The 17765-nt window shown below is 39.2% G+C and overlaps 1 protein-coding gene across 2 annotated transcripts in view; it reads left to right on the top strand.

The window, feature by feature from the left end:
• Positions 1–16633, top strand: part of LOC140459715 (zinc finger matrin-type protein 4-like) — a 176823-nt gene extending 160190 nt beyond the window's left edge. Inside the window, exon 7 of one of the 2 annotated variants that reach the window (XM_072554152.1) lies at positions 13734–16633. In XM_072554152.1, the coding sequence (XP_072410253.1) occupies positions 13734–13752 (19 nt within the window). In that variant the 3' untranslated portion in view covers positions 13753–16633. Of the gene's footprint in view, positions 1–9135; positions 9168–13733 lie in introns of those variants that run through there. The other variant, XM_072554153.1, reaches the window with a different exon arrangement.
• Positions 16634–17765: the final 1132 nt, after the last annotated feature.

Genomic DNA, 17765 nt, shown 5'->3' with positions numbered 1-17765 from the left:
CATTCTCAACATCTTTCTATGGCAGCACCAACTCACACAATCTCAATGTCCTGATTGCCAGTGTAATTTCATCCTTCCTCTCACCAACACCTGAACAGAAAACTTAATTTCATCCTTTTTTACATATGCAACGACCTGTTGATCTTTCACTTTCTTCATTTCCCTCAGAACCCATCCCTTCTTCTAATAGATTCTTGATCATTCAGGGAATCAGGGTTATGGGGAAATGCCAAGAAAATAGACAAGAGGAAGACAGTCAGATCAGCCATGATCTTGTTGAATGGCAGAACAAGCTTTATGGGCGGCACGGTGGCACAGTGGTTAGCATTGCTGCCTCACAGCGCCAGAGACCCGGGTTCAATTCCCGCCTCAGGCGACTCTCTGTATGGAGTTTGCACATTCTCCCCGTGTCTGCGTGGGTTTCCTCTGGTTTCCTCCCACACTCCAAAGATGTGCAGGTCAGGTGAATTGGCCATGCTAAATTGCCCGTAGTGTTAGGTAAGGGGTAGATGTAGGGGTATGGGTGGGTTGCGCTTCGGCGGGGCGGTGTGGACTTGTTGGGCCGAAGGGCCTGTTTCCACACTGTAAGTAATCTAATCTAAACAAAAAGCTTCTCGGGTTCCTATTTGTTATAGCCTTATCTTACCCCTTCATAGGTGTTCCGGCCTTTTCCTCTGAAAACTTGAATTTTTTTTTCCAAGCCACAGCCTCTTAATAAATTTTGAGGCAGTTGAGGCCTCTAATAATATTTCTTCTTAACAATCAGTGTGACATCTGTCATCTCAGTTTCAATCAGTTGTGATGCAGAGTGACGCGAGCATGTGCTCATTTCCAGCATCAGCTGATGTTGCCATGAATATACTGCCTTTGAAACTGATTGGAACACAACGAGGCCATTCAGCCCCTTGACCCTGTTCTACCATTCAATGACCTCTTGGCTGATTTGTGTCCTAACTCCAGATACCTGCCTTTGACCAGCATCCCTCAATATCTTTGCTGAACAGAAAAAATTGTCAATCTCAGATTTAAAATTAACAACTGATTCAACATCTACTGCTATTTATGGAAGAGAGTTCCAAATATCTACCACCCTTCCTGTAAAAAAGTGCTACCCTCACCCCTCACCTAAGACATGGTCCCCCACAGGTTAAAGTCACTGTAAGTTATCTATCTCTCTTCCAAGACAGCAGCTCTGTGATCCTCTGGGAGTATAATGACTTGTCACCTGGCTCACTCTCACTCGTCTCCCTCTGAACCTGCTGCATTCCATTCCATTCTGTCAGGTTCAATTCAGACGAAAGGTCATTTCAAATGGAACCTGAGTTTTTTTCTCTTTCTCCACAGATATTGGCTGGACCCACTGAATTCTAATTTTGCTTCAGATTTCCCACATCTGCAGTATTTTCCTTTTCTCATCTATTCTGAACCTCTGCAGGAGTTGAAAGTAAATCCTTGAGTTTGCTGTCTCTCCCCAAGCATGCTGTCCCAGATTGGCAATGCACACCTCAGATGAGATGAGTATGTGAATTGACCAACAATGTTCAGTGTGGGTAATGTTATAGAATAGAATTTATAGAATCCATACAGTGTAAAAACAGGCCCTTCGGCCCAACAGGTCCACACCAGCCCTCCGAAGAGAATCCCACCCAAACCCATTCCTCTATATTTATTCCTGCCAATGCACTTAACTAACCCTGAACATTATGGGCAATTTAGCATGGCCAATTCACCTAATTTGCACATTTTTGAATTGTGGGAGGAAACCCACACAGACAAGGGGAGAATGTGTAAACTCCACACAGACTGTTGCCCGAGGCTGGAATCAAACCCAGGTGAGGTAGCAGTGCTAACCACTGAGCAATCGTTACATTTGTAATGGTCAGTTGAACATGCTTACAGGATAACTACACCAGAATGTAAATTGGCCCAAGATCTATTCCAGTCAGAGATTCAAACTAAGTTCTTCAGGACAGATTCTCATTGTCTGCTGCCCCTGCTATTCCAAACCTGCACAGTTCCAGAAGCTACTAATTTAATTAAATTGCAGCTAGAAAGAAGGTACTCTGTTCATACAATAGGACTGAAATGATGTGAAAATGCACTGACAGAAGCCCTGTCTGGTTTCCTCGATCTTAAATTTGTGTGCCATTAAAAGTTGTTTTTCTAAATTCCTTCAAGTCTTTTTAATTAGTGAGCATCACTTATTCGCTGGGGAAGATGCCAAGATTCGAAAGGTTGTGCCATTTGACTTGAATTATCGTTTGTATCAAATGCAGATCCTTCTGCCTTCTCAGTTTGTGCATTCATTTGGCGCAGTTATATTAAATTAAGCAGAAGGCTGTCATCCATACGCTTCAGTGAGTTTGCAACAGAAGCAGTTTCCCACAGGAGAAGGAGATTGTCAATAGGACAACCTGATGTGACATAAACAAGAACACAACAGTACACTCCGTGCCAATTTCCACAATGCCATCTGTTATTTGATAAATTTTACTGAATAATGGATAGCCAAGAGCAATTAAAAAGCAGTAATCTGAATTGAGGGGTCCACAAAGTGAGAGCGAAACTTGATCAATTTACCAACCTTGAGATTTGCTTACATTGTATTGCCTTGAATTTACAACACAGAAACAAGGCCATTTGTCCCAACAGATCCAGGCCGACAGTTATGCTCCATGCATACTTCTTTCAACTCGACTTACGTCATCTCACTCTATTGATAAATCCTTCTATTCCTTTTTCCATTATTTGGCTTCCCCATCAAAGAGTTTATGTGTTTGCCTCAACAGTTCCATTCTGTAATGTGCCTCACATTCTTCCCAATCTCTGAATAAAAACATTTCTCCTGAATTCTTTTTTGGAACTTATTATTGACTACCTTCATTTCTTAAAATTCATTTAGGAGCTGTAGGTGTTGCTGGCTAGGCCAACATTTATTGCTCATTCCTAATTGTTAAGAGTCAACCACATTGCTGTGGGTCTGGAGTCACACATAGGCAAGCAAGGATGGTACTTTCCTTCCCTGAAGGACATCACTGAACCTGATGGATTTTTTCAACAGTCAATAATGTGTTATGACCCAGAAGTGAACCCCTCTATTAATTAAGCCAAACACCCAAAAATGCTCACCTCACCTCATAATCTTTTAAAATATGAGTTACAGAGAACTCCCAAATTCCACTATTTAAAGTTTATTTTTTTAACTCCAGAAGTGAACATTAAACAACAACTATTCACAACTCTCAGCCCGACTTTTTCTTAACTGCTTATTATCTGCCTCCAACTCTATAACAATATGCTGTTCTAATGGACACTTACTGAAGTTACAATCAACTTAATTTCAAAACCACACAGCCACTGTCTCCTTCTCTTCACTCTTCTGATTGCTAATTCCCCTGGGTCATCTTCTTTCTTTTAACTGCGAGTATGTTTCATATGAAAAGATACCTTTGATAGATAGTGTTTTCTAATTTCTGGGAGAGGACAATGTCAGGTGGGCAAGTAGCTCTCCAGTTTCTCTCTCTCTACAGCAGTTGCTCGCTGATCAAAAATCTCTGCATTTTATACACCCCCAATATTGGATCGTCTCATTGGTTTGATGTTGGCAAAACAATAAATTCAAACTTGATTGGGTTTTAGTATTCTGGGGCATGATTTAAACTGAATGGTTAAATTTGAATTATTGTCAAAACAGCAATCAAAACTCAGGTATCCATTTCGCAGCCAAATGTTACGCATTTTCAATTTTCCAGTACACTCTGGGACTGCCATCTCGTCATATACACAGGTGCTTGTCACTCTCAGTTCAGAAAAGCATTTTCTCTCTCTTAAAGTGCAGTACATGCCTTCAACTTAATAACAAATGGATTCATTGTCATCATTCGATCCTTAATTCCAGATATTTATCATTCATAGTTTCGGGTTCCATGTATGTGAAGGCATCTCTTCCTCTCGCATAGCAAGTCCCTTCATAATTTTAAAGACTTCTGTAAAGAACACCTTTCAGTATACTGTTTTCAAGAAAAATCAACACCAGCCTCTTCAGATTTTGCTGATTATACCCTCTCACTGCTTATTTCAACCTGCATTTGCACCTTTGTGCTTATCCTTTCTTCCATATTCTTATTTGTAACTTGAAAACCAGAATAAAACGATCCACAATATTGTCAGTGTAAGTCTAAAATCATTCCAATGTTAAGATAGCTTCTCTGCTTTTGAACTTTATTATCTTCATGATGAACTGTGCTATTTGGGTACATATGAAATTTTATTGTTTTTAATGATTTGTGTACTTAAACCCAGAGATCTGTTTGTCTCTTTGCCCTTATTTTCCAAGGAGTATGAGGCCCCTATATGACTCCGACCAAAATGCACTTAACTGTATTAAAAGTAATTTTTCATTTGTACAATATGTTCTTCGGTTTTGTCACCATCTTCCTCAGTAAAAGCTTGAAGTTCTCAAATATAAATTATTTATGCATTCCCTACAGCAACCTCTGTGTCAATATTGTCAACTCCAGAATGGTGTGCAGTAGGCTTGTTGAGAATCGTCTAAGACCTACCAATGAAAATAACAGCCGCCTTCACACCAAACCTAATAGAAAATATTTCCAATCTCTTAGAATGATTTATGGACATAATCCTTTCATGAAGTTCAGCTGTGCATAAAACCTAGGCAGAAACTTTGCGCAAACCCGAGACATTTAGGTAAAAATTAGTTGTGGACTCAGACCACTGTGCAAGTTTTCAGCAAATGCTTAATGTTCAGTACATTTCTATTGAGCACCACCTGGAGGTACCTTAGTGTAAAGCACCAGGACCCAGGCAGAAAGACACTCCAATATAACTTTTATCCTTCATGAATATTCAAAAACTAGCAGGGTCAGATTCCAGCAACACTATCTGTTCTGCTCTTCTTTGTTTAAACTATAAAGGATGTGTCCATCCAGACCATGTTAACATATTGTGCTATAGGAGCAGAAACAATTTTGTAACTCGTTTCAAATTGTGAAATGGAAAAATATTGACTTCTTGAAAGTGGACCATCATGTATCAGCCAAAGACATGCCAAAGCTCAAGGCTACAGGACACCAGCAAGTAGACAAGACTGTGAAAGTCAAGAAGGTCAATGAGGAACTAATCATGAGCACACACAAAGCTTGAGTTTTAAAAGGTTGAAGACGCATGTGGGCAGACTATCTGAGATAAGAGGCTTTTGGAACTCTTGAGGACAAGGGGCAGAAGGGATTAAAAATTGAGTTGTTGATGTCTGCCTCGAAGTATTGGACAAGAGAACAAAACCCTGCAGCTTTTCATGGCAAATTGCAAAATAGGGCATGAAGTTGATTCACAGAGTCATGGAGTCATACAGCAGGAATAGACTCTTTGGTCCAACTCGTCCATGCTGACCAGATGTCTCAATCCGATCTAGTTCCATTTGCCAGAATTTGGCCCGTATACCTCTCAACTCTTCCTATTCCTATGCCCATGTAGTCACCTTTTATATGTTGTAATTGTACCTGCCTCCAACACTTCCTCTGGCTGTTCATTCCATACACACACCACCCTCTGGTCCTTTTTAAATCTTTCCCCCCTCACCGTAAATCTTAATTCACTGAGAGGAAGGATCACTGACTGACTGAGGGGATACTTTCTGATTGGTAAGGGACCCAATCATTTCTAAGGGGCCAGAATGTGCATTCAAACACAGCTGGCATCCAAAAAAGGTCACCGTCTCCCTACTAAATAGAAATGGCATAGGCCTGCTCGAACACACACAGAGCTTCCAATATTTTAATGTCCTCAACGGGCTGGAGTGCTGGATGTCCATTTGAAAGGTCACCTTGAGAATGACTTGAGACATGCTGTGGGCATGCAGTTTTCTTCACATTGAATCAACCTCAAAATTAAAAATAAATTGGATAAATAACCAAAGGTCATCCTGAAAGCTGCGATTGGAATTTGATATGTGGAGCTAGCATTTGTGCCGCAATAATCTCTTGTACTAAAATTTCTCTGGTGCTGAATGTTGAGAGAATGGGCGTGTCATCTTCAGGAAAAACATTATTTCTCTCTTGTGACACCACAACACTAAATTTGTCAGATCAAGCTTGAAAATGTTCATGATTGTGATGCTGTATGCTGCCTGATGATGGAGAATTACTTTAAGAGTTATAGAACATATTCTTACCCAACTTTTAGCTATATGTTTCAACAAAATAGATTTTCTTTCATGAAAAAAGTCCTCTGCCCTGGATTTCGATCTGAGGAAGACAGGGAAAGAATCAAGCAAGCTAGGCAGCATCAGGAGGTGGATAAGTCAATGTTTCAGGTGTAACCCATCTTCACATCTGGGGGTGGGTGTATGGAGAGCTGCAGATAGAGGGGAGAATTGGGGGAGGGGATAAGGTGATGAGGTATGGATAGGTGAACACAGATAGAGGGTATCGCCTGGTTGGTCGATGGCAGGAATAAATCCGGTTGGTTGCTAGAAGAAGGTTCAATCAGAAGAATGGAAGGTAGGGTGTGAGGCTGGGAATGGAGTTGGGGGATGGGAAAAGAGGTTATTTGAAATTGACAAACTCAATGTTGAGTCATCCAGGCTCATCTTCTGCCTGGCATCCTCTCCCCACCACCCCCCCCCCCCCCAACCCCCACCCTTTATCTGCAGCTCCCCTTACACCACCACCCCAGTCCTGAAGAAGAGTTACACCTGAAATGTTGACTTCTCCACCTCCTGATGCTGCTTGGCTGTGTTCTTTCAGCCTCCCACTTGTCCATCTTGAATTCCAGCATCTGCAGTTTTTTTTGTCTCTAATCAGGGAAAGAATCAAGCTGAAATTGAACATGGTGTACATAAGTATAACTGACGGTGGATCTCCTTTCTTTTTTCGTTGACTGCACTTTACAGTGTAACACGCCAAGCACTTTGTTCCAGTTTTGTTAGCGCAATATATTGTTCTGCAAATGTTCACATTTTGTTGCTGTTGGTTTCTTTTTAAGGAGGAGAACTGAAACCCAGTGCACTCGTGTGGATAATGTGCAATGCTCTAATCAACAGCAGCTTTCCCATCTGAGTGTGAATGAAAAACTTGCAATATGAAATAAACTTGTGCCTGTGGTCTGGTATCAGAGAGAAGCTGAAGGTTCCATTGAACTTGGGAAAAAAAATTCCGAAAGGAAAATTTCCACAGTAATTTCTAAGTGAAAGTCTCAACTGGCTTAAGAGATGGGTGATTGAATGTTTAAAAATGCCTTCCAGGAATGTATTTGTCATTGAACCCCTATAGTGTGGAGACAGGCCATTTAGCCCATTGAGTCCACACTGACTCTTTGAACAGCATCCCACCCAGATTCATTCCCCTATCTTATAATCTTTCATTTCTCCTGGCCAACCTACCATTGCCTGCACACTATGGCCAAACCATCTAACTTACACATCTTTGGACTGTGGGAGGGAACCCACACAGACACAGGGAGAAGCTGCAAACTCCCCACAGATAATCACCCATGGCTGGAATTGAGCTCCAGTCCCTCGCACTGTGAGGCAGCAGTGCTAACCACTGTGCCACCCCACCTTAAGCCTGTGTTTTCTGCGGTTGTCCATTCAAACAGCAGTTTTCACATCTGCAAACTGGCCTTATACTGATGAGTTGCAGGACCAGACACAGAGGTGGTATCAAAGATGCTCTGATATTGCCAGAACTCACTCTGAATGTGCTGCCACTGAAGCAGAAAAAGACAGATCATCTGAGTTGGATCAGGCGGTACAATATTCCTCTGTAAACCTTCATTCCCCATTGACTGCTGGCTTGCATTCAAGGCTGACAATTTTTCTGCCATCTGGTGCTGTAAGCCCTGTTTGACAACCTTTTCACTCTTGTTTTAATTTTCTGTCTGTTGTCTTACCCTCTCTTTGAAATAAAATCACACTTAAGCTGCCGGTTGGTCCAAGAATTCTTACCTCAAAACACCAAATTGCATTTAAGTTGCCACTTCAACATAACAAAGTATTCCAAGTCACTTCAGAAGTGTATTAGGAAGCAATATTTGCCACTAACTAATATGAGGTGACATTAAGGAAAATGATCAAAGGCTTGGTCAAAGTGATAAATACTAAGGAGTGTATTTTTATTGCATCCAAGCAATATGGATATTGCCTGCCAGGTCACTGTTTATTGCCTGTCTTTAATTGACTGTGTTTATTGACTGTCTTTAACAGTCAGAGTTAAAAAGTGAGGCACTGGAAACGCACAGCAGGTCAGGCAGCACCCAAGGAGCAGAAGAGCTTATGCCCAAAACGTCGACTCTCCCGTTCCACAGCCTGACCTTCTGTGCTTTTCTGTGCGCCACACTTTCTGACTCTGATCTCCAGCATCTGCAGTCCTCACTTTCTCCATAAGAGTTGGAGTCAATCACATTGCCTTGGGTCTAGAGTCACATGTGGGCCAGACTAAGGTAAGGATGGCAGTTTCGTTCCCTAAAGGGAAATAAGTGAACCAGATGGGTTATATGGCGACAACATGGTTGTTACTCACCTAGTCTTTTTTTAATGCTAGATTTTTTAAAATTCATTCAAATTACACCACCAATGAGGGAGGCATTCAAATCAATGTACCCAGAACATTAGCATGGTACTCTGGAGTATGAGTCCAGTAACATTAACATCATCTCCCTCTTTTAAAGGAGGTAAGAAAGGTAAAGAAGGAAAGGTTTAAGAAGTAAATATTAAAATTTGGAGCCAAGACAGCTAAAGGCAAGCTGCACCATAATGGAGAGATTAAAATCAGGATGTTCAAAAGGCCTGAGTTAGAGGAACACAAATATCTCAAGGACAGGAAGAGATTGAAGACAGAGGTGAAGCCATGGATGGACTTGAAACCAAGGAAGAGAATTTTAAATTATTGATGTTGTTTAAATGGGAGGAAATGTAAATCAAGGAGGGCAGAAATGATGCATGAACAAGGCTTTGCACAAGTTAAGGCATGGGCTGCACTTATGGATGAATGAAAGTTGCCAGATATAACAGGTTTTCTGAAGGCATGTCACTGGACTCGAAGTGTTAATTCTGCTTTCTATCCACAGATGCTGTGAGACCTGCCGAGTTTCACCAGCAATTTCTGTTTTTGTTCACAGAGGTTAGAATGTGGGAAGCCAGCCAGGACTGCAATGTGAACAAAAGATCTCACAGTTACATGAAAGTTTAAGTAACAGATGAGCTGAATCGGGAGCAATGTCATGTGGCAAAGAGAAATAAGAATAGCAAGTTCTACACGACAGTAAAAAGAGTAAAATAATAAAAATGCTAGTTTTGAAATCACATTAAGTAAATATAGGATGACATTTATTGTTTGTGCATTAATTTGATTGTGCAGTTCATATGGTACCATACAACGAGAGATCAAAAGGCAAGTAAGTTCAATGGCAAAACAAGTGTAAAAGGCAAGATAGTCTGTTTCTTGTATCCTTGTTCCTCTGTCCCAATATTTTTAACAGCTAAATCTCAGGATTTAAGAAATAGAAAAAACAACTTCCCTTTTTATATTGCATCTTATGTCTCCATGCAGTTTGCAGCCACAGAAGTTTTGTTGAACTGTCATTGCTGTTGGAATGTCAAAGAATGTTAGATCATCTGTTTCTGTAATATGGATTGAGGGATAACTGTTGGCCAGGAGTCCTCCCCTGCTTTTCTGAAAAGTAACACAATGGAATGTTTAAGTTCCCCAGAGAGTTCAGACAAGACCTCAGTTTATAAGAATCACAGAAGGGGTGTAATTTGGTCCATCATGTTTGTGCTGGCTCTCCAAATAAGCATTTAGTGGTATTTTCCTATCTTCTCCACATAACCCTATAGTCTTCCTTTTCAGAGAATAGTCCAATTCCCTTGGTAATAGTCTCAACTGAAGTTACCTCCAGATACTGTCAGACCCTAACCAGACCCTAACCACTCACAAAGTTAAGAAAATTTTACTCATCCCACTTCTCCTTCTTTCACTGATTACTTGAAATCTCTTGATCCTTTCATGAATCAGAGCATTTTTTCCCTATTTACTCAGCCCAAACCCTTGGGGATTTTTAATATTTCAATCAGATCTCTTCTCAGCCTTCTTTTATCCAGGGTTAACAATCCCAGTTTCTCCAATCCATCTTTGGAATTGAAAGTCTTCATCCCTGGAAACATTCTTGCTATCCTTTTCTACACTGTCCCTGATGTCTTAAAATCCTCCTGAAAGTGCGCACCCAGAACTGGATGCAACACTCAAGTAATGTCTTGTTATTAAAGTCTCAAATATTTCAACTGTGCTGTCAACCTCACCTGCCACCTTCAATGATTTAGGCATATCCATGCCCAAGTCTCATTCAAATCCAAAACTGATTTACTTGTCTTTCCTGTGATATGAACATCACAGGCAAGACCAGGATTTTTGTCTATATCTAATTGCCCTTGAGCTTCCTTTTCAGAGAACAGTTAAGAGTCAGTCATATTGCTGTGAGTCTGGTGTCACAGGGAAGTCAGACTAAGTTGGGTGTCTGATTTTCTTCCCAACAGGATTTCAGTGAACAGCCCTGTTTTTACAGCAATTGAAGATACTCACCATAACTGGCACTAGGTTTATATTACATACTTATTCATGAAATTTAAATTCCACCAGCTGTCATGGTAGGGTTTAAACCCACATCTCCAGAGCGAAAGCACTGACTCTGGAGCTCTCATCCAGTCACTATGCCATGATGTAGCTCTGAGATGAGAATGCTACCAACTTAATTAAATTTACTTGCATTTTAATTAGTTATATATTTTTTTCTGTAGTGCATGTTTTCTAATTTTTAATTTATCTTCATTCCTATTCTTCTCTTGGTCAAGAATTGATTGTATTACTGTTCGTTATGATATTATTGACAGACCATGTGAATTTAAATCTTGAGAACTATTCTGCGCAAACAACCATGATTTTTATAACATGACGAGATTATTCTTGGCAATGGCTAATGGAAAATCCGTGGTATAAATGTTACTGTGCAACAATAGACTCCAAAAAAACAAAATTGACTACCATGAAAGTAAAAATGGGAATTTGAATCATTTCACAAAATATTCACTGTCAAAAGCAGCACCATAACTCAAAGCAATAGAGTTCTGATTGAGCTCCACTGTGCTGCCACATGACGAAAATCATTATAAATCACTGACATTTTGGAATCCATGAGCTGGTAATTTCAAGTGTGCATAATAATCCTACTCCTAGCTGGATTCACTTGACTCTTCATATACCTTTTACATGCAGAGAGTTGCGCAAACTAGCAGTATCAGGACCTCAAATATTTGCCTTCTGTTTTGCAGTTCTGGTAATGACATGAAAGCTTTTTTTAAAACTGCTAACAAAATGGTATTACTGACTGGGAAAGAGCTGTCATTTTATGCAGCAATCACATAATCAGCATTTTGACTTCAACTCTTCATTAAATGGTTGAGTTAATTAGCTTCAAAAACAGGGATACCATAATTTATCATTTCATTAAAAGAAATGCAAGAATGCAATAATCATCAAATCACATCAGTCATGCTATCAGTAACTCAGATAAATGATAAATACTTTGCCATATTATGTTACTCTTCATAAGAAAGTGAAATATTAAAGTGGCATTGCTGGTAATGTATACACAATGTACATTGCACAAAACTTGGAGCATCTTGTTAATGCAGTATTAATTTATTCTGAATCTGAATAACTGTAGTGTCTTTGCAAATGAAAGTGCTATCTCAAAATGTGAAAGGGTGCATGAATAAGCAGTGTCAAGTAAGTAGGTATGTATAAACTGAGAGAGTACAGTCATTTATGTTATATGTTCTGGCACAAGATACTACTGACTTGTCTCAAAATACTTCAGTACCTCCTGGAGAAAAGGGAAGGAAAATCAGGAAATTGAAAGAAGAATAGGAATTGAGACTCAGATTTCCTTGTTCAGCTGACCCTACCTTTTCCAGATCAAGTTCAAAAATATATATAAGAATGAAGCCTTTGGGATAGATTCTCAACCTGAATGAGTGGTTAGATTTAGATGTGAGCGGTTGCAAATTACATGAATGCAAGAAATTTTAGACCAGCTTGAGATTGCATATTGTGACAGAATAGGATGATGTGTAACCATACTCAGCTTTGCTGACTTGATAAAAAAATTAAACTGTATCCTACACAAAATCTATAGCAACGTTTCTGCTGCTGAACTCTTTGTCCACCTTCAGCCAAGTCTGCTGAGTGTCGGCAGTCAATTTCATCCTCTCGTTGCTGGGGAACTAATCCTCAACCCAACAAAACATGTAAGGAGCCATCAGTGAACTATAATGCAGCCTTTTCTCGTATGGAGTGAATTGTCACACCGCATCTTGTTACTAACTCACCAGAGTGGTTCTTTAAGCACCATATTGATATTGTAGCATGTCAGTTCTTATAACTCCTGTAAGTGTATATTGGATGGCCAATCCCAAAGTAAATTGCTCATGGGCTGATGAGGTTAGAAAGCCAACAGCAAACATGCTGAATCCTGTCTTCTGGGTGTCCCATGGAATGTTGGGATCCATCCCACCCCAGCCCAACTTGTCTTATAGATAATACCGGGTCATTTGGAATCTTTCACCATGTCACATATTCCTTCAGAAATGGAATGAGTTTCCAGTAGTTGCACACAACCTCTCATATTGAGAGTGACAGTGGGAGGAAGAATTCCTTCAGCTTGAAGTTCAAAACTTGCATTTTTTTAAAAAATGGATCATTGGAGATAGAACCAAAATTGGAAAAGGGTGCAACCAGTATCTTTACGTTTAAAAGAAAATGTGCAGAACCATTACTATGAATAGAAAATGATTAATAAAACAGATCAAATCTGATGTATTTAATCTTTGGGCCCTCAGTCATGTTTACATCTGGTAATTACAAATGATCGTCAATAGTAATTATATACTTGAGTAAAGGAAAACGACACTTCAATTTTCATTGAACTCTCAGCTGCCCATTTAATTGCACCTAATAACAGTCTGCAAATTACTGAAAGTCACCTGTATTATTTAATTTAAACAAATTAAATATTTGTATAGTATGGGCGTTAAAGGTTATTGCAGCCTGCAATAGCTTGATTGTACCAAATGAAATATGAAAGATTATTTAGTGTGGTGCTTTCATGTTGGACAGTTTTAGTGTTGTAGAGTACTTCTGCAGGAGCTTTTTGTGCAGGATGTCATTGTGTTTGTGAATATATCAGTGATGTTCCTAGATCCCTCCTTATTTAAAAAGTGGGAACCGGTTGTGAATGCCAATGTCATTCTGAAAGCCAACCAAATTTGGAAATTTCAAAATTGTTTGTCACACATTGGGAGGCAATAAGCAGAGCTCACAGTACAGTTGTTCACAGGGCATCACTTTAGGAAAATAATTGGGGAAAATGTCATTCAGGACCTCAAGGTGCTGTTGCACACTGTTTCCATTTACTGTGTGGAGCAAACAGAAGGTCTGAGAATGAATTATTATCTGCAAATTTTCAAACAAGTCTCCATACAAAGCCTTGGAAGATTTTAGAAGATACAAAACATTAGCAATTTTATTAGACTCAGAGGGGAGCAATTGCTTTGTACAACGGAAAACAAAACACATTTTCTTATATTTTATCTCCAAGCTGTCCTTGCAATACAGTTTGCAGTATGTTCTTGCTCTTTTAATTTATTTTCTTTTGCATTTCAGCTTGAAAAACCAATCATGAGATCCTTCGAGAGAAAAATTATTCATTGAATTCAACTTCAAGATATTTTGTTCTCCTTCAGGGCATCCTAATTTTACTCAGTGCAGAGATGGTCATCTTTCTCAAGAAGCATTGGACACCTTTTTCAACTGGTGTTTTCTTTTTTCCCAAAGTAGAAATATCTCAAAGAGATGTCTATTACTCTGTGTTTGAAGCAAATTCCATTGGTTATGAGCTCGGCACAAGAATAAGCAGCTTGTTTTGAAGGAAACTCATGCCTCTTGAAGCACAGTTTTTCAAACACTGCAGTTTACTACAATTGTTTATTGCCCAGATCATTCCAGGCTGATGGATAAACAAGAATGCATTCCGGCCATTTGGAAGTTTTGACATTTTTGAAGGGTTGCATTGAAGGATTTGCATTTGTACTGCAAATTCCATGACAGAATGTTCTGAAGTACTTCAGTATTCATTCAGTATTTTTGAACTATGTAATTTTTGTCATGTAGCAAAATGCAAATTGGGTACAACAAGGTCCCAGAAATAGCAATGAGATCATAATTGTGAACAACACCAGCAGAATTTGTCTGCTGCTTAATTTTGATGTGAAAACATTTACGTGCGTCTGAGAGTGTAGATGGAACTTTGTTTAATGTTTCATCTGAAACTCGCACCTCTGACAGTGCAGCACCATCTCAATATTATACTACAACCTAGATCCTGTGCTCAAATCTCTGGAGAGCAGTTTGAGCCCAGGACCTACTATTTGAGAGTTGAGAGTACCACAGAGAAACTGATTCAATGGATGGCCAAAAAGTCTTTCCATTCCTGGATCCTAGATTGCAGTCCAGCTCAATATGACAAGATGAAAATCTCTTCCTCTTTGATTGATGGGACCTTAGTCGGCACTGTCAATATAGTTTCCAGATTTTTCAAGTGCAAAAATTATAAATTCCAATTGTTTGAATGTCAGAGAGAGGAAGCAATGTACTTTCTGTCCAGATGCTTTCCATGATCTATTTAAAATGGATTGTCACTGTTATGAAGTTCATAAAACTTGTTAACTAACTTCTTAGAAACAGATCACTGGGAGGGTGAAGGAACACATCTGTCACGTGCAAAGTTTTATATTGAAGTGCTGATCACATTTGTTCTTAATGCTACCAAGTATGTTTTTTGTGAGGACTGGTATGCCTTTTTCAGTTCTGTAATCCAGTGGCAGCACCTTACATATCAGATCAGATGTGGTCTAGGTTCACCTTGGTTCTAAACTCAAATGAGTGATGTGAGTTGAAGCCAGATACTTCTTATCAATTTCCCTCTCTGACCTATGTTAACAATTTTGTGCCAGATTGTAAATGGGTTTGTACTGAAGGCTGCATCCACTCTTAGCTGAGCTGAGACTGCTGAAAGACATTTCTCATGGAACCTTTACAATCAAGTTCTCACTTACCAACCTTGGCAGTATTCAATCAGCTTGCTTCACTGCAATGCAATTAAGGTAGATACTGAAGCCTGGACACATGAGCATGTGGTCACAAATCTGATCTCATGTTAAACTAGCTAGCATGATGATGAACTTCAAACATTTCTATCTGCAGATATTTTCATACCTACTATTTTAAGGATTAATGCCTTCTGAATGGTCAAAGGGCCTGTATGGATACTTTCTGATGTTCTAGCTTCAATACTTGGTGTCGCAGTCAAATGCAGTAAGTCTTTTCACAATGAGCACCTTTGTTTGCAGAAAACTTAGAAGTGACTTTGTCAATTTGGAATACAATGAGAGTAATGGAAATTAATTAAAGTATGCTAATAAAGTTTCACAATTTAAGCTAGATACAAAATCTCAGTTAACGAGGATAAAAGACAATGCAAAATACTCTTAAGTCCCCCCATACCTAGCATGCTAATTTTTATTGCTAAATTTTTTGATAACTTACATAAGCGAACACCATGAAGAAACCCTTTAATCATCGTGATGCAAAAAGCGCCATGTGCAAAAAAATGTTCTTCAACTATACATATTTCAGTTATCAAGGCAGAAGTTTTAAGCCCTGATTAACTCTTTGATAACTAAGAAGTTTATGTCACTCTGAGGAACCGTGTCAGCATAAAATTTCTCAATCAAGTTGAATTGAACATCTCATGAACCGAAATATTTTTAAAACCTCTAAAGTGATGACTGCATCTGTTGACTTATTGCCTGGACTGTTGGAACCTTTGACAAAGTTACAATGAGAATGTACTGTCAATGAAATAGGGGCAATCGGTCTTGTCATTCAAAGCTTGCATTCTGTCAAATGACTGAGCAGCACCAGTCAGACTCCAGAGCAAAGTTTACAACACTACCAAAATGCTTAAGCCGTGGAAATGTTGAGAAGTTAGATAAATTTTGATGATAAAATGAACATGCTGGAAAAGCACAACAGATCTGGAACTGCCGACAGAGACTCTGCAATTTCCAGTAATCCAATCACAAGTCTCCAAAATGTTTAATCTTACAAAATTAGAGCTGGAGAAAGTTGTACAGAATGACTAACATAGTTAGATTTCAAGGTCCAGCAAGATATGGAATGCTGAGGAAGCTCTGAATTATGTAGTGAATATTTTTCAACTTCAGGCCAGTAATTCAGAATGGAAGGTCTATTAGACTATGTTGAAGTGATGCCCTCATCAGTGAACTACTGCAGCCCTCTGTGGTGCACAAATCTCTTGTGTAAACTATGCTGCTGCTTTTGTTTTACAACTCATGGATTAGTTCCCAATGTTCTCCAGGGGAGAAACTGTTATGTTCCTGGCCTTGGGTGTGTGACAAAAGGTAACAAGGTACTGTAAATAAAATGCATTTAGTTTTCATGACAATCTCTGCATTTCCTGGTTGCAATAAACCATAGCATTGACCAAGACAATTGTGTGTCTTTATTGTGTTAAAAAAAACTGGTAGCCACTTCTAAAAAAAATGCAAGGTACTAGAATTGATGTTTTATTTTGCAGAATAGAAAGGACGATTTAGATAAATACATTGAGGATTGGAGGATCTTATCCAAACAAAGAAACCCGCCAAGTTTTATTGTCCTTGGAAAACAATGTGAAGGTCACATCTTGTAATGTAGGAAACCACTAGAGCTGAAAGTAAGTACCTGTAGTGCTTTCGATAAAACTCAAAAGCTTTTTAAATCAGATTTGTTTATGAAAAGCATCTATCACTGACAAGATCATTTTTGTCCCCACCTAATTGCTGTTAATTAAATGGTGGTTGCCTGCCTTTTTTATCTGTTACAGTCAATGTCATGTGGGCACATCCATGGTTATGAAGGGATGAGGGTATATTTCCAGATCAGGATAGTGTGTGACCAATTGGATTTAGGCTGGGGGAAGGAATACTGTCTTATACATGGTGGAGTTTCCATTCAGCTATTTCCCTTGGCTTCTCGGCATTACAAAATGGGGACTTGGAAGATGCCATCAAGAAATGTTTGGGAAATTGTCGCTGCTATGTAAGATAGAGACACATTATTGAGTTCCCTAATTTTGAGTGCAGGGAATTACATAATAAGTCTTGCACACTGCAGAAAGAAGGAAGGATTTCTCCAAGGGTAAGTTTAGAGCTCAGCACAAAGAAAGTAGGTGATGTCATGTATATTTTGAAAGAGTATGTTGACAAATTCTGACAAAATATCACAGAACTGGAAGGATAACCACTTCTCTGTTGATTGATATCATGTGACTTGCTAAGTTTTTCAAGTATTTGCTGTTTTAATTTTAAAAGCATTATGTTGATATAATAGAGTAACCCAAGAAAGTCTTCCTGTGATGATAAAAAAACAGTTGTATCTGGACTCGACCTGGCAAGAAACATACAGACAGCAAGTTTTTCCTTATACCCTGTCCATGACTGATAATCTCATCGCGATAGGGGCCATCCTAGATATTTAGTCAAGTTTGATCCCTAATTGGTGAAGGCAAAAGAAACACTTGCTTGAAAGAGGAAGCAACTTCTTGAAGACACTTTAGAAAGAAAGAAGGTGACT

The sequence above is a fragment of the Chiloscyllium punctatum genome, chromosome 35 (assembly GCF_047496795.1).
Source record: "Chiloscyllium punctatum isolate Juve2018m chromosome 35, sChiPun1.3, whole genome shotgun sequence".
NCBI classification, from domain to species: domain Eukaryota; kingdom Metazoa; phylum Chordata; class Chondrichthyes; order Orectolobiformes; family Hemiscylliidae; genus Chiloscyllium; species Chiloscyllium punctatum.
This window is presented reverse-complemented; position numbering and strand designations above follow the sequence as displayed.